At 39.6% G+C, this 27,038-nt stretch overlaps 1 protein-coding gene and 1 long non-coding RNA gene across 3 annotated transcripts in view; one reads left to right on the top strand and one right to left on the bottom strand.

The window, feature by feature from the left end:
- LOC124269623 (filamin-A-like) overlaps positions 1-27,038 on the bottom strand; it is a 123,790-nt gene that overhangs the window by 73,151 nt on the left and 23,601 nt on the right. For both annotated transcript variants that reach the window (XM_046704659.1, XM_046704660.1), the window contains exons 4-12: positions 17,856-18,072; positions 16,418-16,517; positions 14,998-15,185; positions 12,185-12,337; positions 11,577-11,705; positions 10,751-10,880; positions 9,572-9,709; positions 7,552-7,725; positions 5,207-5,353 (exon numbers count right to left, since the gene is read on the bottom strand). In XM_046704659.1, coding sequence (XP_046560615.1) covers positions 5,207-5,353; positions 7,552-7,725; positions 9,572-9,709; positions 10,751-10,880; positions 11,577-11,705; positions 12,185-12,337; positions 14,998-15,185; positions 16,418-16,517; positions 17,856-18,072 — 1,376 coding nt within the window. The remainder of the gene's footprint in view (positions 1-5,206; positions 5,354-7,551; positions 7,726-9,571; positions 9,710-10,750; positions 10,881-11,576; positions 11,706-12,184; positions 12,338-14,997; positions 15,186-16,417; positions 16,518-17,855; positions 18,073-27,038) is intronic.
- Positions 1,084-22,506, top strand: LOC124269624. The gene is made up of 3 exons (XR_006896554.1): positions 1,084-1,194; positions 4,618-4,626; positions 22,496-22,506. It is a non-coding gene; the product is annotated as an uncharacterized LOC124269624 (long non-coding RNA).

Here is a 27,038-nt window from a genome sequence, read left to right as displayed (position 1 = left end):
TCTTGTAATATGGAAAGGGAAGGTCTTTTTCCATTTTACACTATGTCATTCCATTAGATTGAAGCTTTCACTCAAATTTGTTTAACAATAGATATATTTGTACTCACTATCAAATGTGACCACGTTGCCTGGCAGTGCGTACTGCGGCATCTCCGACACAAGCACCTTGCCGACATCGTACACCTTACAGGTGAAAGGACTGCCCTGTAGCTCCTCACCATAGTAGCTGATACTCACCTCGTAGTCTCCTGGGAATAGGACAACCAGGACATGTTATACAGATAACGTTTCTAGAAGATCACTCATTTTCACAGACAAACAGAAATCCAACTCTCACAGACTAGGAATGACAAGTCTTTATAGATGATCAACTTCTATAGTGTATGATAGCGACATTTTCGTATAGATACTTACACCATTTACAAGCACTCTTACACCATTGAAAACGGTATAAGTGTCTATACCGAAATGTCACTATCACACAATAAAGAAGTTGATCATCCATAAAGCATGTCATTCCTTGTACTTGAAACTTCTGGAATGCCTCTCAAACAGTTCTCACAGACTGTTATATATGACAGAGTCATTGGGAGTATTCACTATATTATAAGTGGTATGCTTCTCTCGAGGTTAATACGGTCTGATGTATGCCTCTTTTTAGCAGTGTCACCTGAGCCAGAAGGCGAGGGATGACACTGCTACAAAGAGGCGTACATCAGACGGTATTACCCAAGGGAGAAGCCTACAACGTATTTATCTTACCTCCATGTTAAATGTTCAAAATATCATTTTATTTTATTTTTAAGATCTCTACTGACTATATGACATGTAAACAAAATGGCGTCTGCCTCCCGACTGGATTTTTTTAAATCAGTGGAACATATTCTGACAAGGTTATGTTTAAGTTGAGTGTGCAAACGTTTCAATGTGTAAAATAGTTTAAATAAAGCAGTGAAAGTTTGTAAAATAAATCTGTACATGTATAGTAAACTCAAAAACAGCTAATCGAACGGTTTTCGAACTCTGGACACTGCATGCATCATATTATGACGTCATACCATTGCTAGCAATACACCTTCTCGGTGGAGAGTTTGGCAGGTAGCGTGGCAGTGGGTAATATTTTGTCCAGTTGTCGCCTTCCTGGGAGGGGTGACACGGAAACTTGTTAACGCATCATTGACCAATGAAATTAATGTATTCACCAATCAGACACCTACCAGCATTCGATCCATTCACCAGCAACTACCAGCAATCCATCGATCACATAGATCCATTCACCAATCAGACAACTACCAGCAATCAGACATCGATCCATTCACCAATCAGACATCAATCATTCAGACATCAACCATTCATCAGACATTGATCCATTCCAATCAGACATCAATCATTTCACCAATCAGCTACCAGCAATCAGACATCGATCCATTCACCAATCAGACATCCATTCAATATCCCATTCACCAATCATCAACCATTCATCCATTCATCCATTCACCAATCAGACTTTGATCCATTCACCAATCAGACAGCTACCAGCAATCAGACATCGATCCATTCACCAATCAGACATCGATCCATTCACCAATCAGACATTGATCCATTCACCAATCAGGCAGCTACCAGCAATCAGACATCGATCCATTCACCAATCAGACAGCTTACAGCAATCAGACATGAGACAGCTAATCAGACATCGATCCATTCAGCAATCAGACAGCTACCAGCAATCAGACATCAGACAGCTAGTCAGACAGATACTTTTGATTATGAGTAAGTAGCATTTTACGCAGCTTTTCCAACTATTCAGGAATACAACATGGAGACACAGTGAATGGTTCACAAGATGGGCAGCTGAGATATGCAGACATCATGCCCATCATGTTTAAGTGTATGTGTAGTGTGTAACACAACCAGTATTCCTTCATACCACAAGTACCAGCTCACAGTAAGTCGTCAGTGTGATGGCCAAAGCCTCCAACCAGGAGGCTACTCTACCACCCTACATTATGCACAAGGGCTGGGGTCACTAGCCTAGTGGTTGACGTGGTCAACCATCATGCGGAGACATGGGTTCAATTAACCATATGGGTACAATGTCTTAACCTGGTGTCCACTCCCACGACATTGCTGGAATGCTGCTAAAAATGCTCTAAAACAATATTATGTAAGTGATTGGTTGGTTGGTTTGTTGTTTAACACTGCACTCAGCAATATTCCAGCTATATGGCGGCGGTCTGTAAATAATCAAGTCTGGACCAGACAATCCAGTGATTAACATCATGAGCATCGATCTATGCAATTGGGAACCGATGACATGTGTCAACCAAGTCAGCGAGCCTGACCACCCGATCCCGTTAGTCACCTCTTACGACAAGCATGGGTTACTGAAGATCAATTCTAACCCGTCTCTTCACGGGTCTACACAAGTAGTACCCCGAATGAGATGAGAAAGTCCCCACCTGTTTCTGTCGGTGTGTACTCCACCACGCACTCATCATCAGCTCGCTGTACAAGTTTCGATGCTACTTTCTTTCCCGATGGAGCTGAAAGAAATGTTAGTCCTAAAATAAAATCTTAAAATATCAACACACCATTCCCAACTACACAAAGCCCTGATCATTTATACAATTATCAAGATCACCATTTCTTAACACAAACTGCACCAAAGAAGTTTCCCCAAATCGACAGCACAGTGTGAACAACCCATGTGAGACCTTAACTCATGCAGTCTGAGTGACCTGGTGACAGTGAAATGTACATGAAATAGCTCCCAGTTGTCTGTCTCATGCAGCATGCAACTGTGGGACATGGACATGCCTGGAGTTGAAACATACATCCTAGCCTACTCACTATATCATACACGATTACATCACATGGGCAGGCACACACAGGATCTGAGGGAGCTTAAATACAGTGGGATAAATTATTAAACGGGGAAAATTGAGAAAATATTAATAACGGGGAAGGGGGTGTAATTGTAAAAGCAGTATCCTGAGTAACTCCACATTTTATACAATTATTCTGAAAACAAGTATCACATTTATCGAAAATATACCTGATATGAATAATTATTTCACTATTAACACATGTTTAACACACAAACCCCCAAATCCAGTTAAACAAACATCTAGTCTACATTTATTGTATATATCCCCAAACCCTGTCAAAACTTACCTTAACTATGTAATGAGAACATCAAAGGGTTACCATGGTTACAGTTAAGGTTGATGTGAGGTAGGAAAGGGTCCACATGCCAGCCAGGTAAATAGACTCGACAAGCGCAAACCATCAGATGTCAATCAAGTTCGACACGGACATTAGGAAAAGACTAGGTGCTAAGTGGTTACGGCGCGATTACTGGCAATATTAGCCAATTGGAAGCTGAGATACATGTCACACTCTTAAATGGAAAGGTTATCGGATAATAATAAAAAAACATTACTAAAGCTTAGGTAAGCAATAGTTTCAAGAAGAAAACCAATTCCACCCTGGTTGAAATGGAATATATTTAAAATTTCTCACAGTGTTGAAACATGTTGTTTCTGAAGAAATGTCAAACATTTTTTAACATATTAGATCAAACATTAACTGGAATGAAAACATATGGATGACTAAAGAGGACACACACAACCGTTTGCAATGTACAACAGCTCTCCTTGTAATTTACACAGTTTACACATAGATCTCCTTGACAGCTCTCATAGGTCATTCATCTCACATTCATGATAAAATACAACTTCTATCTTCTTTCAGTAGTTTCTGTTGTCTTCATCTGTGCATCCCCACTTGATTGGCAGGTGTCGAAATCTACAAGCTTCATCTTTGCTGTAGATTCAGAGGAAGACTAGACATCCACAGCTTGTACTTCCACGGTGTGTACATAATACATGTCCTTTCACACGTCAAGACAATGCACTACGTTACAAATCTGTAGATACATACTGTCGTCATGTAGTAAGCGTCACTATCAATTATGGATGACAGTGAAGGAAACATGGCCACTTCATGCTAATACATCATGTCATATTGAACAACTAAATACGTAAAAGTATACATGCATTATACTCACACAAAGTTGTCACAACTTACAAATAATAGTGGTATACATATTCATAAACTTACCAGTGTAGTGAAACAAAACACGGATAGTGTTGTATGTATATTTACATATATATCATGTCCATTTGCTATGTACAAGCAATATCACCCCAAACAACACACCAGGAAGCTAAACCAGCTGCAATACCTACCCATGTCTATATCATACTGATTTCTACCCGACACACTTTGTGTATGATATCCTCTCCTAAGCATCTGCAATGTACACATGTCTATAGCCGTCAATCAGCACACACATGAAGCGCTAGGACTAACCACATGCAGTGGAATGCACCTGTCAATCATGCTACATTTCATGGTATACAGGAACCAGCTGCCAGTCATACCAAGCCACCGGAGCATCAACCACGCACAACCACATCGACATGTCACTTACATCAACTGCATCCAGGGGAGACGGACATGCATTGCACATGCACCGTAGATAGGACTGCGTAAGTTTCTAGGGGTTGCAGGTGAGAGGTTAGAGATTGCAGGGAGCATGCAGGTCGTTAGTGCAGGTAAGTTAGGTGACGTGCAACATGCAATATATACACAGGATGATCAACATTCATGTCAGCTTCGGTCACGTGTCAATACCCAAACAGCTGAATCACTGCATACCGTAATTATGTTCCCGACACAAACATCACATGACATTGGTGTTCTTGTCAGTATCAGTTGAACATAAATTCTTTGTAGTTACCACAAGGAAGTGTTACAGCAAGGAAGTGTTACCACAAGCGTAGTCAATGGTTAGGTTTCTGTTGTATTTCATCTAAGGACTCCTAAAGTGAAATTAGCTCTCCGATGTGAACTCCTTGTCGATCATGCTTAAATTTGAACTGTGCAAAGAGTTTTCTTAATTTCTGAATGCATATTGACAGATGACCAGAAGCTATGTCGAAAATTCAAATTCAAAACATATCAAAAGAAAGGTCGAATATAAACTAAAGACAAACATCAAGATGAGACTTTTTGATATTACTTACCCTGTTCTACAAATCAAAAACTGTTACATTTTGAAAAAAATCATTTTAATGTCTTTAATCCATTTATCCTCGTTTTACTCAAACTTGCTGTGCTCCTTCACGTAGGTACTCACAAGTGATGTCAACGCTGACGTTGCCGCCCCCAGCGCCTCGGGTGTGGACGTTGAAGCTGGCCGTCTTGTTGACTGGGACAAGGCTGAGGCCATCGCCGGACACACTGACCATGCTAGAGTCCACAATCTCCAGAGTGTAGGGGGACCCTAAACATCAAGATCAAGGATATATAGCAACACTTAAACATCTAGGAGTCCACAATCTCCAGAGTGTAGGGGGACCCTAAACATCAAGATCAAGGATATATAGCAACACTTAAACATCTAGGAGTCCACAATCTCCAGAGTGTAGGGGGACCCTAAACATCAAGATCAAGGATATATACCAACACTTAAACATCTAGGAACATCTAGGTGTAGGGGGACCCTAAACATCAAGATCAAGGATATATACCAACACTTAAACTCTAGGAGTCCACAATCTCCAGAGTGTAGGGGACCCTAAACATCAAGATCAAGGATATATACCAACACTTAAACATCTAGGAGTCCACAATCTCCAGAGTGTAGGGGACCCTAAACATCAAGATCAAGGATATATACCAACACTTAAACATCTAGGAGTCCACAATCTCCAGAGTGTAGGGGACCCTAAACATCAAGATCAAGGATATATACCAACACTTAAACATCTAGGAGTCCACAATCTCCAGAGTGTAGGGGACCCTAAACATCAAGATCAAGGATATATACCAACACTTAAACATCTAGGAGTCCACAATCTCCAGAGTGTAGGGGACCCTAAACATCAAGATCAAGGATATATACCAACACTTAAACATCTAGGAGTCACACAATCTCCAGAGTGTAGGGGACCCTAAACATCAAGATCAAGGATATATACCAACACTTAAACATCTAGGAGTCCACAATCTCCAGAGTGTAGGGGACCCTAAACATCAAGATCAAGGATATATACCAACACTTAAACATCTAGGAGTCCACAATCTCCAGAGTGTAGGGGATCCTAAACATCAAGATCAAGGATATATAGCCAACACTTAAACATCTAGGGAGTCCACAATCTCCAGAGTGTAGGGGGACCCTAAACATCAAGATCAAGGATATATACCAACACTTAAACATCTAGGAGTCCACAATCTCCAGAGTGTAGGGGGATCCTAAACATCAAGATCAAGGATATATACCAACACTTAAACATCTAGGAGTCCACAATCTCCAGAGTGTAGGGGGACCCTAAACATCAAGATCAAGGATATATACCAACACTTAAACATCTAGGAGTCCACAATCTCCAGAGTGTAGGGGGACCCTAAACATCAAGATCAAGGATATATACCAACACTTAAACATCTAGGAGTCCACAATCTCCAGAGTGTAGGGGGACCCTAAACATCAAGATCAAGGATATATACTTAAACATCTAGGAGTCCACAATCTCCAGAGTGTAGGGGGACCCTAAACATCAAGATCAAGGATATATACCAACACTTAAACATCTAGGAGTCCACAATCTCCAGAGTGTAGGGGGACCCTAAACATCAAGATCAAGGATATATACCAACACTTAAACATCTAGGAGTCCACAATCTCCAGAGTGTAGGGGGATCCTAAACATCAAGATCAAGGATATATACCAACACTTAAACATCTAGGAGTCCACAATCTCCAGAGTGTAGGGGACCCTAAACATCAAGATCAAGGATATATACCAACACTTAAACATCTAGGAGTCCACAATCTCCAGAGTGTAGGGGACCCTAAACATCAAGATCAAGGATATATACCAACACTTAAACATCTAGGAGTCCACAATCTCCAGAGTGTAGGGGACCCTAAACATCAAGATCAAGGATATATACCATATATCTAGGAGTCCACAATCTCCAACATCAAGATCAAGGATATATACTTAAACATCTAGGAGTCCACAATCTCCAGAGTGTAGGGGGACCCTCCACAAGGATCTCATCTAGGAGTGTCTCCAGGGGGGGACCCTAAACATCAAGATCAAGGATATATACCAACACTTAAACATCTAGGAGTCCACAATCTCCAGAGTGTAGGGGGACCCTAAACATCAAGATCAAGGATATATACCAACACTTAAACATCTGGGAGTCCACAATCTCCAGAGTGTAGGGGGACCCTATACATCAAGATCAAGGATATATACCAACACTTAAACATCCAGGAGAACCCTGTAACATCAAGGTTACATGGGGAACCTGAAACATTAGAGACACAGTAACCCTGTAACATGACCTTATAACACTGGCATGAGGAATTCCAATTACATTCCCTAGGCTTCTATGAGCAGCATTGTCCTATTAAACCAGCACATAATTCACTCAGGTGTAGTTTCTACCCAGATGTAACACTACCTCGGATCTCCACGTTGTTGTAGTACATCTGCACCCGGTAGACTCCAGCACCCTGGGGGGTGAAGTCGATGTTGTGCTTCCCGTTCTGTCGGGTGATCACCTGACTGGGGATGGTCACTCCGTTGTGGGCGACAACGACGGACACCTCCCCCTCGCCTGCACTCTGGCTGTCAGCTGTGAAACATACATCATGTTGTACAGATAAACACACTAGGTTATAACATGTGTCATGTTGTACAGTTGATAAACACACTAGGTTATAACTTATATCATGTTGTAGAGTCAATAAATATACCAGGTTATAACATATGTCATGTTGTACAGTCAATAAACCCACCTGCATGGTGACTAATATTTTAAAACATATATGATGTTGTACAGATCAGTTGATAAACACACAGTATTAAAACATACATCTTGTTGTACAGTTAATAAATATGTGATATAATAACATACATCTTGTTGTACTGTTAATAAATACACTATATTATAACATACATCTTTTTGTACAGTTAATAAATATGCTACATTATACCATACATCTTGTTGTACAGTTAATAAATATGTTATATTATAACATACATCTTATTATAACATATGCTACATTATATCATACATCTTGTTGTACAGTCAATAAATATGCTATATTATAACACTTTTATGTAAGTTAATAAATATGCTATATTATAACATACATCTTGTTGTACAGTCAATAAATATGTTATATTAAAACACTTTTATGTAAGTTAATAAATATGCTATATTATAACATATGCTACATTATACCATACATCTTGTTGTACAGTCAATAAATATGCTATATTATAACACTTTTATGTAAGTTAATAAATATGCTATATTATAACATACATCTTGTTGTACAGTCAATAAACATGCTATATTATAACACTTTTATGTAAGTTAATAAATATGCTATTTTATAACATACATCTTGTAACCATGTGCAGTATGACATGTCATCAGTGTAATATAACAAGATACAACTACAACACGACCCACCTGTGAAGCTGAGTGCTCCGGCCCACCGAACCTCCCTCCAGACCATGTGCAGTATGACATGTCATCAGTGTAATATAACAAGATACAACTACAACACGACCCACCTGTGAAGCTGAGTGCTCGGCCCACCGAACCTCCCTCCAGACCATGTGCAGTATGACATGTCATCAGTGTAATATAACAAGATACAACTACAACACGACCCACCTGTGAAGCTGAGTGCTCGGCCCACCGAACCTCCCTCCAGACCATGTGCAGTATGACATGTCATCAGTGTAATATAACAAGATACAACTACAACATGACCCACCTGTGAAGCTGAGTGCTTGGCCCACCTGTGAACCTCCCTCCAGACCTTGTGCAGTATGACATGTCATCAGTGTAATATAACAAGATACAACTACAACACGACCCACCTGTGAAGCTGAGTGCTCGGCCCACCGAACCTCCCTCCAGACCTTGTGCAGTATGACATGTCATCAGTGTAATATAACAAGATACAACCCACCTGTGAAGCTGAGTGCTTTCGGCCCACCGAACCTCCATCCAGACCATGTGCGGTATGACATGTCATCAGTGTAATATAACAAGATACAACTACAACCACGACCCACCTGTGAAGCTGAGTGCTTTCGCCCACCCGAACCTCCCTCCAGACCATGTGCGGTATGACATGGCATCAGTGTAATATTACAAGATACAACTACAACCACGTGCCACCTGTGAAGCTGAGTGCTGTCACCATGTGCAGTTAATATAACAAATATAACAAGATACAACTACAACCGACCCACCTGTGAAGCTGAGTGCTTGGCCCACCGAACCTCCCTCCAGACCATGTGCAGTATGACATGTCATCAGTGTAATATAACAAGATACAACTACAACACAACCCACCTGTGAAGCTGAGTGCTCGGCCCACCGAACCTCCCTCCAGACCTTGTGCAGTATGACATTTCATCAGTGTAATATAACAAGATACAACTACAACACGACCCACCTGTGAAGCTGAGTGCTCGGCCCACCGAACCTCCCTCCAGGCCATACACATTCACCTTGGACGGGTCAAAAGCCTTGGCCACAAATGGACTTCCAACTATTTGTTCATTGTCGTAGTGGACAAATATACGATGGTCACCTGTAGATTGTAACGACACATAACAGTAAGGACAGTTTGTTTGTTTGTTTGTTTGTTTGTTTGTTTACAGAAACACTCAGCAGTATTCCAGCTACAAGACAGCAGTCTATAAATATCCGAGTCTGGACTAGACAATCCAGTGACGGATGTCATGAACATCAATCTTCACGATTGGCATATGATGACATTGCGTCTCAGACCAACCAATCCACTAAATCATTTTTTATGGAAGGCTTAGATCATTTCTTGTCTCTGACAGTGATAAGTATTTATACGCAGCACTTGCTACACTTGCCACACTTGCTACACTTGTTACACTTGCCACTCTTGCTACACTTGTTACACTTGCCACTCTTGCTACACTTGCCACACTTGTTACACTTGCCACTCTTGCTACACTTGCCACTCTTGCTACACTTGCCACTCTTGCTACACTTGTTACACTTGCCACTCTTGCTTGCTACACTTGCTTGCTACACTTGCCACTCTTGCTACACTTGCTACACTTGCCACTCTTGCTACACTTGCTACACTTGCTACACTTGCCACACTTGCTACACTTGCCACTCTTGCTACACTTGTTACACTTGCCACTCTTGCTACACTTGCTACACTTGTTACACTTGCCACTCTTGCTACACTTGCCACTCTTGCTACACTTGCCACTCTTGCTACACTTGTTACACTTGCCACTCTTGCTACACTTGCCACACTTGCTACACTTGCTACACTTGCTACACTTGCTACACTTGCCACTCTTGCTACTTTTGCTACTTTTGCCGCTCTTGCCACACTTGCTACACTTGCTACACTTGTCACTCTTGTTACACTTGCCACACTTGCCACTCTTGTTACACTTGCCACTCTTGCTACACTTGCCACACTTGCTACACTTGTTACACTTGCCACTCTTGCTACACTTGCTACACTTGCCACTCTTGCTACTTTTGCTACTTTTGCCGCTCTTGCCACACTTGCTACATTTGCCACACTTGCCACAGGTTCAGTTATGAAATGCAATGTAACAGTAAAAGCACATACCGACTTCTGCGGGGGTGAAGTTGGCGGTGTACATGCTCTGCCTGTAGACCACAGGGAGGTTCATGGTATGGCCATTAGGCGTCTCCACCTCCATACGGATGTCTCCCTGGCCAGCTGACGACGTGTCCACCTGGAAACAGAACACCAGGACGAGGATGAGGAGGAGGATGTCAGGGCTGGACATACACAGACTGGATGCAGATAACATACACAGCATGATAGTTCACTTGTAGCAGACATATTGTGCTGAACAACAATCAAATCAAAGTTCAAATGATTCATTTGTGATTTTCTCCACTATAGCAGTTTTCTTGTAAACAAAGAAATCTGCTTTCCCACTTATCACCTGGATTCAATGAGAAACAAACCAAGATGATGATGATGATGATGATGAAGAAGATGATTGATTGATTGATTGAGTATGCTTTTACGCCGTTGTTTAGCAATATCCCAGCAATATCACAGAGGGGGACACCAGAAATGGGCTTCACAAATTGTACCCATGAGGGGAATCGAATCCGGGCCTTCAGCGTGACGAGCGAACGCTTTAACCACTAGGCTACCCCACCGCTTGCCCATGATGATGATGATGATGATTATTGATGACGATGGCGACGCGACGATGATACAATTTTACCTGCATGATAATTATTTCTTGACAACAAACATGGTGAATTTAGTCTTTTCTGAACACCTAAGTTGATAAATTGATCAAGTGTGGTGTGGAGTAGAATATTGTCAGACAGCGTGACATAGATTTTGCATCGACGTGGAAGAGATATACTGGTCTACTTTGCTGCTGCATGTCAATAAAATGAACACCTACCTTCAATTCTGTGATGACACCTACAGGACACCTGTCTACTGGGTGGAAGGTGACCTTTGACCTGTCTGAAGATACCTTGAATGGTATTGGGCAAGAGGCGAGGGGCTCGTTCACACAATACACATTTAGCTGTTGAAATAGACAGGACAAGAGGTTAGAAAGGGAGACAACTCATATACACAAAAACAGCCAACAATCCAATTGCAAAACATCAGCACTTTCTTTTCAACAGAAAGCTTAAAGCTTCCCAACAATAAATAGATAAAATTTGCATGAAACCTACAATGGATACTCTAAAGTTGACTAACTTTCGTCCAGAGATGGAATCTAAACATAGCCACAATCTGTATCTGGTAAAGCCCACCCAATACTGCACCATCACTCTTAGTCTGTCTCACAGTCTCCGAACTGCATTATTTTCCCTTCTGTCTTGTCCTTTCTGCAATGCTAAAGCCTTAAATGAGCAAGTCTAGATCTCCTCAGGTTCTGAATCTCCCTCCTCACTGGGGCAGCCAATTGGACACTGGGGCTCCTTTTCAATGTAAAATGATTTTTGGCTTCTGTCAAAATTATACATATTCAGACAGTGAGCATTAGTCTAGCCTCACCCTATGTTGCCCCATCTCGGAGGGGGTGAATGATCCTGTGGCAGTGCGTCCAGACCAGTTCAACCTTACAGGGGGGATGGAATCGGGTCCGATGACCTCAGCGCGGAAGTCACCAGCCGAAACATCATCATCAATGTTCAGGCGGAAGGTTTTCTGTCAAACATATATGAGTTTTCAGACAAACAAACACAAACATCAACAGCGAGTAGTTTATAGCCCTCTGTCAGACACAAACATCAACACGGGGAGTATATAGCCCTCTGTCAGACACAAACATCAACACGGGGAGTATATAGCCCTCTGTCAGACACAAACATCAACACCAGGAGTATATAGCCCTCTGTCAGACACAAACATCAACACCAGGAGTATATAGCCCTCTGTCAGACACAAACATCAACACCAGGAGTATATAGCCCTCTGTCAGACACAAACATCAACACCAGGAGTATATAGCCCTCTGTCAGACACAAACATCAACACGGGAGTTTATAGCCCTCTGTCAGACACAAACATCAACACGGGGAGTATATAGCCCTCTGTCAGACACAAACATCAACCGAGGGGTATATAGCCCTCTGTCAGACACAAACATCAACACCAGGGTATATAGCCCTCTGTCAGACACAAACATCAACACCAGGGAGTATATAGCCCTCTGTCAGACACAAACATCAACACGGGTAGTTTATAGCCCTCTGTCAGACACAAATATCAACATCAATATGGCCCTCTGTCAGACACAAACATCAACACGAGGGGAGTATATAGCCCTCTGTCAGACACAAACATCAACACAAGTAGTTTATAGCCCTCTGTCAGACACAAACATCAACACCAAGTGGTTTATAGCCCTCTGTCAGAGACACAAACATCAAATCGGGGAGTATATAGCCCTCTGTCAGACACAAACATCAACACGAGGAGTATATAGCCCTCTGTCAGACACAAACATCAACACGAGTAGTTTATAGCCCTCTGTCAGACACAAACATCAACACGGGGAGTATATAGCCCTCTGTCAGACACAAACATCAACACAAGTAGTTTATAGCCATCTGTCAGACACAAACATCAACACAAGTAGTTTATAGCCCTCTGTTAGACACAAACATCAACACAAGTAGTTCATAGCCCTCTGTCAGACACAAACATCAACACGAGGAGTATATAGCCCTCTGTCAGACACAAACATCAACACAAGTAGTTTATAGCCCTCTGTCAGACACAAACATCAACACCAGGAGTATATAGCCCTCTGTCAGACACAAACATCAACACCAGGAGTATATAGCCCTCTGTCAGACACAAACATCAACACCAGGAGTATATAGCCCTCTGTCAGACACAAACATCAACACCAGGGAGTATATAGCCCTCTGTCAGACACAAACATCAACACCAGGAGTATATAGCCCTCTGTCAGACACAAACATCAACACGGGGAGTACTGTAAACGTACTTATTTTCGCGTGGTGCAATTTTCGCGGAATTGACAGTTTAGACTACATCGCGCGGTCAATTATTCGCGCAATCAGTAATTGCCGGAACTGCCAGCTGTCTCTTTGGCCGCCACTAATAGCAGTGAAAACAAACAGAGTGGCTTAACCTGTCAGGCGGCGTTTATTGCTTACTCACAGGAAATCCCTATCTGTGCGATATACTAGTACACAGTAATCCGTTTACTCCCGGTAGAGATGAAAAACACATCAGTCTTATGTTCGAATTCTGGCGATTTGTGAATTAACTTATACTGTATATGAAGCTCTTTGTGATTTCAAACAAGCCGGGTTGTTGTGAATGAGATGATTGAGTGTTAGTGACTATTAAACTTCATGATGTACTGGTGAATAAAATCTTAATGAATAAATAAAATACTGCTGTATTATTTCTTTCGAGTCGTTTCAGGTAATCTGTTTTGTATCAAACCATCTGTCATGTGACCAATTTCCATGGCGGCCACAACACACATTGCTGTTTTAAGCTAATTCGGCAATGGGATTTGGCTCATTATTTAATTATGTTTTGGGAAATCCATTACAGCGACAGTTAAGTATGATCAGTCGTCATTTTAAGATTCCCGTTGATTTCTGTCTTCAAACGTGATGTGTTATGGTAACAACTCAGGGGCGAGCGTGGCTAGACTGAATGAATGACAGGTTTATTAGCGGTGTATAAATTTTCGCGCTAAAATGTTTTCTTGCGAAAATAAAACCTGCGCGAAATATAATACGTTTACAGTATATAGCCCTCTGTCAGACACAAACATCAACACCAGGAGTATATAGCCCTCTGTCAGACACAAACATCAACACGGGGAGTATATAGCCCTCTGTCAGACACAAACATCAACACGGGGAGTATATAGCCCTCTGTCAGACACAAACATCAACACCAGGAGTATATAGCCCTCTGTCAGAAGCAGTTCGAAACGTTCACCAATGGATGTGAGTGAGTGAGTTTAGTTTTACACCACAATCAGCAGTATTCCAGCTATATGGCAGCGGCCTGTAAATAATCAAGTCTGGACCAGACAATCCAGTGATCAACAGCATGACCATTGTTCCACGCAAACTGGGATACGATGACATGTGTCAACCAAGTTAGCGAGTCTGACCACCCGATCCCGTTAGTCGGCACTTTTTACGACAAGGATGGGTTACTGGAGATCAATTCTAACCCGGATCTTGAGATTGGTCAGGATTAGTCCACCAATGGATGTGATGAAGCTATCACCAAATGACTGGTATATACTGATGCTGATATAGATGTACAGCTTTAATTTAAAACCATTGTTTACAAGCACAACCCACCTCTTGACCAACATAAACATTACTGAAGTTCCCATCGATGATTGCCTTGTCTGCAAGTGATTTGACAGGCTTCAGATGGGTGAAGTAAGCAGCATATGCCATGATGCCGAGGTGCTCAACCTCGGGGTCAGCCATCTCCTTTGCTGAGAGAATTGGTTCCACACCTAGTCGCCGCCCACAGTCAATACCTGCATTAAATAAAAAAAGAGTCAGTTTGTAGGACAGATGACACTGACAACAATGTGGTGAAATGACATGTTATGGGGTGAAATATACAATAAATATACAACAGCCAGATGGACACTGACAGTTATGGGGTTAAATATACAAGATATATACAACAGCCAATTGGACAATGACAGTTATGGGGTGAAATATACAATAAATATACAACAGCCAGATGGACACTGACAGTTATGGGGTTAAAAAAACAAGATATATACAACAGCCAATTGGACACTGACACTTATGGGGTGAAATAAACAAGAAATATACAACAGCCAATTGGACACTGACAGTTATGGGGTTAAATAAACAAGATATATACAACAGCCAATTGGACACTGACAGTTATGAGGTGAAATAAACAAGGAATATACAACAGCAAGATGGACACTGATAGTTATGGGGTGAAAGAAGAGTAAGTCAGAGGTTCACATTCTGCTCCAACTTCAGCTATCACTATCATGAAAGTTCCCAAACTCTCAGTACAAACATTGACATTTCCTTGTTGTTGACAGACCTGTTTTACTTCAGCAAGAAAAAAAGTGTTAATGTCATGACTGTCAACAACGTCTTGCATTCTGGTTTTTCTGATATCTATGTCCCAATACATTAATTATATGTATACATCATGAATATTTCATGTAAATACATATGCCTCAATGTGTGTCCATGAACATGCACGTATATTTTATGCATAGATACAAGTGTATACATGAACACATGCCATAGAACCTTTGCAAATAATCATGTACACATGAACATCGACTACATATTTTGTGCATGTAGCAAACATGAACACACACATATGTTGTGCATGTATACAAGAGCATACATGAACACACACATATTTTGTGCATGTATACAAGAGCATACATGAACACACACATATTTTGTGCATGTATACAAGAACACACACATATTTTGTGTGGACAGATATGTACACATGAACATAGACTGTATATTCTGTGTATATACACATATCCATGAACACACATTGTATATGTTATGACTGCTTTATAAGTATGATTTCACAATTTTAGAATGTGTCATGCAACCGTTGTAAAGTACAAGTGTATGTTTCAAAGCAAAGGGTCAGCCACAACACTCTACAGACATGACTATGATGTTAATTGCCCGTAACTGTCGCAGTAAGCCTGTCAGGATATTCCTGCAGCTGCCACATCTATCATGTTACCTGTCTGTATATTGTCCACGTGGTTGGGACTGATGGAACCAGGGTTCTGCCCAAGAGACTTCACCAAGTTGCACAGGTGGGTCCCATCATTCCAGCTACTCTGAAGACATCAAAACAGATGTACTTTATAATCAAACATTTAAAAACTTGAATCAAATTTTCTTGTCAATTGATTCAAAATATATTGTTTGGAATATGTGTGAGTGAGTTTTTAGTTTAATGCCACACACAGAATTATTACAGCTATATGGAGACGGTCTGTAATAATTGAGTCTGGACCAGACAATCCAGTGATCAACAGCATGAGCATCGATCTATGCAATTGCGATAGGATGACATGTGTCAACCAAGTCAACGAGCCTGACCATCCGATCCTGTTAATTGACTCTTACGATAAGCATGGATTACTGAAGATCAATTCTAACCCGGATCTTCAAAGGTGTTTGGAATATGAAGATGTTCACCATGATACCTGTGAGAATTACACCTGCTTTATCCCAACTACCAAGAAAATAACGACGTCAACACATCAGCTAACAACAACTGCAGAGTGTTGCAGCAACATCCCTGCACAGCAACATCCCTGCACAGCAATCACGAAACTGCTGCTTATGCCTCTACATGAAATATAAGTTTTCGTAACTAGTAAACGATTTTGAAGTTTTGGTGAAAACAGAGACATTCAACCCAACCGGTGAGTTGGGAAACAGAGACATTCAACCCAACCGGTGAGTTGGAAACGGTGAGTCTGAACATTAATGAGCTTAGTCCGTCAGTTTCAAGATATTTTGAAGAACTGTAGAGGAGAATCACCAATAGCCAAACAAGTACAATGGGATTGTGTCCTGTCAACCAATGAGATGTAACTCTAGAAGGTGGGTTTGGCCTGACACTGTTTGGAACAGTATTCCAGTGATGTTGGAGGAAAGTTTCCCAAGTGATGCAGATTTGGGCGGTTTACCATTTTGGTGGACTCCACAAGTACAGGCACAGTGCTGACAAACCAATAAACATTATCTATAAGTTAGGGTGGGTCCAGGATTTAAACCCACTATCACAGGATTCTTGGACATCTAAGGGACATAACTCTTCCTAGCCAAATGTTGCAACTTTGACAACAGTGCCTTCCATGACCCCTAATACCACTAGAGTGATTGACTGAGTTTTACACAGCTTTTAGCAATATTCTAGCAATATCACAACGGGGACAACAGAAATGGGCTTCACACAACGAATATGCCCATGTGGGGAATCAAACCTGGGTCTTCGGCATGACGAGAGAATGCTTTACCCACTAAGCTACCCCACCGCCCCAAATACCACTAGAGAACCAGCAAATAATCAATAATAAACAGATGCAAGTAGGCAAGAATGTCCAAAACAAAACTATTCTTTCCAGTCAAAGATGAATAGATCTAATGAGTTCCCATCAACTTACACTGAAATCATCGATTCTGCCTCCCTGGGTATTGATGGCATTGACGTTACGAAGCGTGGCGAGGTAGCCCGGAGAGTCGACGTTCATGAAGTAGGACAGATAGGTCATGCCTGACAGGTCGTCCAGGTGAGGTGATGCCAGGTCTTCAGGCCGGACAACCAATGGGATGTCAAACTTGTCCTGGGCAATCATCATGGCATTGCGACAGTTGTCTAGTCTGAAACATACATGTTAGGTTTAGATACACCATGGACACTGGGCCACAGGAACCCGGACAGAATAATGATTATAACTTTTACAAAGAAATGGATACAATGTGTTTAAAAAAAATGTTACAATGTATTGACAATAATGGTTACAATGTGTCTATAATAACGGTCGCAATGTGTTTACAATAAGGGTTGTATTGTGTATATCATAATGGTTACAATTTGTATAAAATAATGGTTAGAATGTGTTTATAACACTAGTTCCATTGTGTTCAAAATAACTGTTGTAATGTGTTTACTATAATGGTTGCCATGTGTTTACTATAATGGTTGCCATGTGTTTACTATAATGGTTGCCATGTGTTTACTATAATGGTTACCATGTGTTTACTATAATGGTTGCCATGTGTTTACTATAATGGTTGCCATGTGTTTACTATAATGGTTGTAATGTGTTTACTATAATGGTTACCATGTGTTTACTATAATGGTTGCTATGACTTTACTATAATGGTTGCCATGTGTTTACTATAATGGTTGCCATGTGTTTACTATAATGATTGTAATGTGTTAACTATAATGGTTGCCATGTTTTTACTATAATGGTTGCCATGTGTTTACTATAACGGTTGTAATGTGTTAAAATACTATAATGGTTGCAATGTTTTTACTATAATGGTTGCCATGTGTTTACTATAATGGTTGCCATGTGTTTACTATAATGGTTGCCATGTGTTTACTATAATGGTTGTACTGTGTTTACTATAATGGTTGCAATGTGTTTACTATAATGGTTGTAATGTGTTTACTATAATGGTTGCCATGTGTTTACTATAATGGTTGCAATGCGTTTACAATAATGGTTGCCATGTGTTTACTATAATGGTTGCCATGTGTTTACTATAATGGTTGCCATGTGTTTACTATAATGGTTTGTCCGGGTATGTGGTGAATGTTGACTATAATGGTTGTATTGTGTGTTACTATAATGGTTTTGTCATGTGTTTACAATAATGGCTGCAATGTTTTACTATAATGGTTACCATGTGTTTACTATAATGGTTGCCATGTGTTTACTATAATGGTTGCCATGTGTTTTGGTGAATATATCAATATGTTTGTCAGTATAATGGTTGTAATGTGTTTACTATAATGGTTGTCATGTGTTTATCACTATAATGGATGAATATTTGCCAGGTGTGTACAATAATGGCTGCAATGTGTTTACAATAATGGTTGCCATGTGTTTACTATAATGGTTGCCATGTGTTTACTATAATGGTTGTAATGTTTTTACTATAATGGTTGCCATGTTTTTACTATAATGGTTGCCATGTGTTTACTATAATGGTTGCCATGTGTTTACTTTAATGGTTGCCATGTGTTTACTATAATGGTTGTAATGTTTTTACTATAATGATTGCAATGTGTTTACTATAATGGTTGTAATGTGTTTACTATAATGGTTGCCATGTGTTAACTATAATGGTTGCCATGTGTGTACAATAATGGTTGCCATGTGTTTACTATAATGGCTGTATTGACAATAAATAGTTGCAAAACGCTGTATGTTTGTCAGGCGCTTACAATATTGCTTCAAGATTCTCTACTATAATAATTGCAATGCATGTACATAATCCTTAAAATGTGTTTCAATTATGATTGCAATGTCATTCAATACTGGTTGTAGTGTGTTTTTATAAGGGAAGCATCTTAAAATATCATAAGTATAAGTGCTTGTGTCCAAGTCAGCAGAAAGCAGACCACTATGATCACATTTCACCCACAGGCCTCTGTGGTGTGCTTTCACTGTCACCTATACACCCTTGGTTATTTCAATACATGTACATATCATGTATATTTCAATCACTCTACACAGTATTGAAGCATTCACACACCAGTCTGAAGCACCTAGCCTTATGACCTGCCACGTTGTCAATATACACCATACTCCCAGTCCACCTACAGCTACCACAGACAAACAGGGCGTATATTGCAAATACTGCTCAATTACACTGTGTCTTAACCCAAATCTCATTGGTAAACATTCGACACTGGAGCACAGCTTATTGCTTTGAGAAGGTGTTTTCTTATCAAACATTACCCAACTTTTGATCTGCTGTGTCTGGAAGTCAAAGTTAAATGAACAATATGAAATTCAAAATTGTGTTAAATTGATAACAACTGCCTCCAAGTATGTTTGTCCAGTCACCATATAAACAGAATTAAATTTGAAGAGTATGACAAGTTTAGGTATTTAAAGGTCTATAATCAGATAAAACATATCTATTTTCAAAACCTAGGAAATGAATTCCAAGATACACAGAATGTCACATAAAACATCAGTGTAAAAGAGCATCCAGTTAACCATCCTCAGATACACATTCCATTTGGTGTAAAGGACAAAATACATGTGAAAACTGCATATGGACCACTGGAAATCTGTGATGACACCAGGTGTTCGTGGGAAGGGTACGCACGTACTGCCCAACTGGTAGCACCCGCCATTCAAATAGTTTGCTTAGACAAGTGTCAAAATAGCTAAAAGACACCGTCAACATTGCAGTGACAGTCCTGTGTTTTCATGGCAACATTTCATATTTCCTGATCATATTCCTGAACTACATCATCAAACACATTGTTTTCTTAATAAGCCTAAATACATTACTTTGTAAGACGAGCGCTTTCATCATTCTTTTGGGGGGCATATTTGGAGGCTTTTATCATGTATGTTACAGATTTCTTAAAGAATGATTACCTCCAGTTTAAAAACAATCAACAACCATGTGAATATTTGAAAACAAAATATAAACACCTGAATCCCTGTTAACTGTTGTAAACTTGCATGTAGAGGTTGATATTTAGATCTCTCCTTGAAATCCCCACTAATTCTTTGCAATGGCCTACAACGTTTGCCGGGCTACACAACAAGCTCTCATGTTTGCTCTCAGTGTTGACATTTTCTTGGTATTCCTCGCCAGCTTGCATGCCCAATTTGGCAGCAAACAGGTGATTGAATAAGCCAACAGAAATCTCGTGTCATATTTGATCCACTCCAATCTGCCCAATGCTTAACAAGTTTGTTTTATTTTTGCGTTCGGACTACATGTTTTTAACACCACACGTTTCTTTGGTGTTCTTAACCTCCCTTCATTCTGTTGATAGGACGTCGCAACAGTGTCTTCTGGTGAGACATCGTGTCTTCTCATGTCACAGAACTGGGTTCAGTAGCTCACCTTGCAAACAGAACACTACAACAGTGTCTTCTGGTGAGACATCGTGTCTTCTCATGTCACAGAACTGGGTTCAGTAGCTCACCTTGCAAACAGAACACTACAACAGTGTCTTCTGGTGAGACATCGTGTCTTCTCATGTCACAGAACTGGGTTCAGTAGCTCACCTTGCAAACAGAACACTACAAAAGTGTCTTCTCATCGGTGAGAACTGGGTTCAGTAGCTCACCTTGTACAACAGTAATCTACAAAAGTGTCTTCTGGTGAGACATCGTGTCTTCTCATGTCACAGAACTGGGTTCAGTAGCTCACCTTGCAAACAGGACACTACAACAGTGTCTTCAGGTGAGACATTGTGACCAAATGAAAGTGTTCTCCCTGACGTTGTGGAAGTCGCCAAGACAGAATCAGTTAATAGTGTTTGGAACCTATGATCCCTGGCTTGGCCAAAATGGTGATATAATTAGAATGACATTTATTTTATTTTATCCTCAGCATCAATGTGTTTATAATTTTTAACCCAAATGCAAATGATAAAGTTCAATTCCCATTCTGAAGCATTTCCATTACATTTAGAAGTTAAATATGGATTGCTATTGGAGAAATACTCCAAGTGCTTGAAGTCAGTAAAACCTCTGTTCATACACTTCACCAAAACATTACAAAATACAACTACCCATGATGATCTATGTTAGAATTGGTCTTTTGCACCCACTGCTTGTCATAAGAGGTGACTAACGGGACCAGATGGTTGACTTGGTTGATGCATCTGATCATATCATAATACATAGATCAATGCTGATAATATCAATCACTGGATTGTCTGGTTAAGACTTGATTCTTTACATACCTCCATCATATAAAACTGAAGGACAAACAAAACCATACACACCTCCTTAATGCCATATCTAACACCAGTCCTACTCTCCCAAATTAAAAAAAACAAGGAACTTGTGTACAAATATTTCTGTGAGTTCAGAGCTATAATCAACAACCGATGGTGTTTTGTCCTAGTCGTAATGTTGCATGTGAAGTGAACACAGTATAATCACAATCAAAGAAATGTGGTCCACTTAAACAACTGCTGTATTGTCCTGTCAAGTGGCATTGTTCTCCCACAATACCTGGAGTAACTTAATCTGCTTCCATGCAGGTAACCTTAGTCTCCGTCACAATGCAACAAACATACGTAAACAAGGAGCTTATGTGTCACGGAGTATCTGACATCACGCTTTAACACTGAAGACATTCCCTCTTGACAAATGGCCATCATCAGAGAGAGTTTCATTACTTTAATGGGGAAATGAGACTATTTGCTATTCAGGGATGGAGCTTGGAATTTAAATTTCAGTTGATCCAGAGCAATTCCCCGGGACTGTTTGTTGCTTTTGTTATTGTATTCCGCCTTTAGTATCCAGATGATATCCCAGAATTCTTGACTGGGTTGAGATTTATGCGCAATTGGTAGTATAAATATGATATGCTTTTCCTGAAATTGATCAACAAAAATCTTTTTTACTCTTTGATATTTCCATCTTCATTATTATAACAAATGAAACCATTTTCAAGTTTAACTTCATCTGCCAGTGGTAAAACATGTTAGGACTGAAAAATACTGAAGTCACTGTACGTCTTTATATTCTTGTCTTATAATCCTAATTATATTTTTATGCATTTCGGAACTTAAAAAAAGTACAAGATCTGTTTTTAGTGAATTTATGACAAGATTGTAATATCTAGACGTTTCACACACACACCCTAAGTGCAATTGTCTGTCTCATTGAACTTCACTGAGAAAAAAAGAATGAACTGGAATGATTCTGTTGGATGCAACAACAAATGAATAAAAACCAAATACAAATTTTTAAATTAAAACAGAGTAAAGTTATAGCAACAACGTCAGGCTATTACCATGTTTTAGGAATGTACCCATCAATATCCACATAAAGGAACGATATTCATTCCTGTGCAGCTGACACAGAAACCTGTTCCATGTCGGTTAGATCCCATACTGCCTACAGTTCCAAACTGCCTACATCCCAAACTGCCAACAAAAATCTTGTAGGCACCGTGGGAAAAGATTTTTGCCCTGTAGAATAATGGAACAGCCCAATTATCAATGAAGAAGGGGTGCTTCGTTTGGAGTAAGGGATAATTAGGGGGATTATATTAGTATATATCTGTCCATCTACTTCTGTGTATAGTATGTTTTGAGTCTTCTCATCCAATAAAGACTACAAGACAAGTACAATGATATTGTTTAATTTAGTTTTCGGAAGCAGTTAACATGCTTATATTGTAATCTCCAAAGCAGGATTAACTTAATCCTATTTGATTAAGTTGGGTAGGCTTGTTTTAACTATGTTGTTACAGGCTTTTTCTGTCTTTGTCAGATTATGATGAAAAACATGGTAAGGACTAAATTGTTGAGAAGATCTAATCTTCTCAGTTAATTAAACTCCTAATAAATTAGAAGGGGAACCAACTGCATCCATCACATAATGACAAATGTTCAGTAAAACCACTGAAAGACTGTAAAACTTATCAGTTTTTCATGATAAATCCATGTCACCATGTAAAGACTGAGAATTCTCAGAATGAATAAAGATGTCCTACCAACCAACACTTGTAATTTTTTTAAACTTCTGTAGGCAGAGTGGGAAGACACCATAGAATAGGTCAGTTCATTAACCAGCGAACTAGTCAAGTTCATTTTAGCAGGGTAGAACAGGTCAGAGCAGTGTATTCACTTCCTGATCACTGGACCATATCATTTTGTTTTAACCTGTAGGCAGTTTGGAACTGTAGGCAGTATGGGAATACACCTTCGTGTCATGTGTCTTTTAACAGTCTAATATGCAAAAATATACGAAAAAATGTACAAATCGTTTTAACTAGCAATGAACAGGAATGGGGTTTTATGGATAGACAACTTCTATAGTGCAATCGATGTGATGTTTGGGTGTAGATGCTAACAGATGGCACTTTACGACAGGGTGTATTCAGTTTATGACGCTAATAAATCTACATACATCAACACTACCTTTAGACAAACTTGCTGTGCAAGATAAAAGTAATTAATCAATCAGCATGTTATCGGTTAATCCTTTGACCAGTTGAGAAAGTATCACGAGTTATTACTTCTTTGAGTGGCATTTAGAAACTGGTATGATAAACAGGATAGATTTTTATGGATAGACAACTTCTTTATTGCGATCTATGCGACTCTTCGGTGTAGATGCTGACTTGTCATAAATTCACTAAACAGATCGTGTACTTTTTATAAAGTTCCGAAATGCATAAAAATATAATAATAAATTAATTAATTAGGATTATAAGACAAAAATATAAAGACGTGAATTGATTTCGATTTTTTTCAGTCATAACATATTTCACCACTGGCAGATGAAGTTAAACTTGAAAATGGTTTCATTTGTTATCATAATAATGAAGATGGAAATATTAATAAGTAAAAAACATTCAACTTTGTTGATCTGTGGAGGGTGGTGCAGCAGAGATCGCAACCCGGTTAAGAATTCTGTCCATCTACAAAGATTTTTCCCTTGCCAGGATGATGAATGCTCAGTCACAACCACATTAGAGCTAGTCGTAATGAATCATCACGCCTTCTGAGATGCAATGCTTTGAGAAGTCTCGGAATGTGACTGTGTTAGCTAAGAGGGACCTGACAGTGTTTCATGAGGGCAGGTTTGAAGTATTTGCCTGTGACAGATGATAGTACTGAACAACAGTTCAGTAATACAACCCACATTTGACTCACGGTGGGTTTATGTACCGAACACCCTCACACATTGCACACATAACATACACACAGACATTTCTCATATTTTCTCTCTCTCACACACACACACACACACAATCATCATCGTCATCATCATTATACTCATACACAAACATTGTGTGAGCAAACACACACACATAAATATCATACTCTCACACAAACCTAGCAAACTCACACATACATATACTCTCTCACACATATACTCACACACACATAGCATACTCTCACACACACATATAATATGACACACATTCATAGCATACTCACATATATACATAGCATACTCTAATACACATACATACAATGCATGAAGATCTGGGTTGGACTTGGTCTTCAGCAACCCAAGCTTGTTGTAAGAGACAACAAACAGTATGGTGCTGTCAGGCTCACTGACTTGGTTGATTACAGACCACTGCCATTTAGCTGGAATATTGATGAGCACAGCAATAAACAAAGAAAAACATACCATACCCTCACAATTACAAGTCACTGATATACCCTCTCACTGATATCTCATCATAACCATTACACATACTCTCACATATATCACACCACCACATATATATCACTCTCACATATATCACACCACCACATATATATCACTCTCACATATATCACACCACCACATATATATCACTCTCACATATATCACACCACCACATATATATCACTCTCACATATATCACACCACCACATATATATCAACATATATCACATCACCACATATATCACTCACACCCACCACAAATATATCACTCTCACATATATCACACCACCACATATATATCACTCTCACATATATCACACCACCACATATATATCACTCTCACATATACAGAGGTACAGATAAGCTGCGTATCTGCGTAAATTACGCAAATATTTATGTGAAAACTCAATTCCTATTAAGTCTATTGCGTACAAGTACGCTTGAATTGTTGTAAATACTCAATAAATGTGATCTTACACGCGTACACACAAAAATGTCAAATCTTAATATGCGTACCGGTGGATAGATATTATAACTGAGGTATACTGAGAGGTTCTATTTCAGGATATGAACTTGACAACTTGCAGTTTTTCTTATTGCTTCTCATATTACAGATCAAATATAAATAAAAAACACTCAAATTTAAAACTTTATTATATCTTTAAATTATTGGAAAATGGCAAAATACCCAATTGAGTTTGAGTGAGATGAGTACAATGTATTTGGTTACTCAAAGGAAAATTAGGATACCCAATTGAGATGAACACAAGCGAGTACATAACTCAATGACCCAAAAAGTTATCTGTAGCTCTGCATATATCACACCACCACATATATATCACTCTCACATATATCACACCACCACAAATATATCACTCTCACATATATCACACCACCACAAATATATCACTCTCACATATATCACACCACCACATATATATAACTGACCAGCAATAAAAACGCAACTCAGAATTCATGAAAATTATACTTTTTCAGCTTGATTTGATACTTTAACACAATTGTTTTGATTTCTTGAATTGCGTTTCTTTTTGCTGGTCAGTATATATCATACACTCTCATATTTCCAACCATATTTCCACAGATATATCATAATATCACACACATGTATTACACAAGGGGATATATGTATATGTTATTTTCTTCACAAGATAACAGTACACAACAGAAAGTTTGCATAACCCATATCACACAATGGACACTAAAACAGATCAGTGGGTGTTAGCATTCAATGTGCATTCTGAGATTCATTCTCAATGGTAACCAGCTTTGTCACGCTGTGTAAGCCTCACTGTGTCGCGTAAAAGCCGGAGTGTAAGTACCTGTAACGTTACGATGTAACATTCCAGTCCCTTGCAGGGACGTTACTTCACGCAACAAGTGCCCTGACCTGGCATGGAATTCCTTCAAGCAAACGTAGCTGTTGTTATGGAC

Source organism: Haliotis rubra, unplaced genomic scaffold (assembly GCF_003918875.1).
Source record: "Haliotis rubra isolate DU_JTF1 unplaced genomic scaffold, ASM391887v1 Scf146, whole genome shotgun sequence".
Classification (NCBI taxonomy): Eukaryota; Metazoa; Mollusca; class Gastropoda; order Lepetellida; family Haliotidae; genus Haliotis; species Haliotis rubra.
The sequence above is the reverse complement of the archived record's forward strand: the minus strand, read 5'-3'. Positions and strand labels throughout refer to the sequence as shown.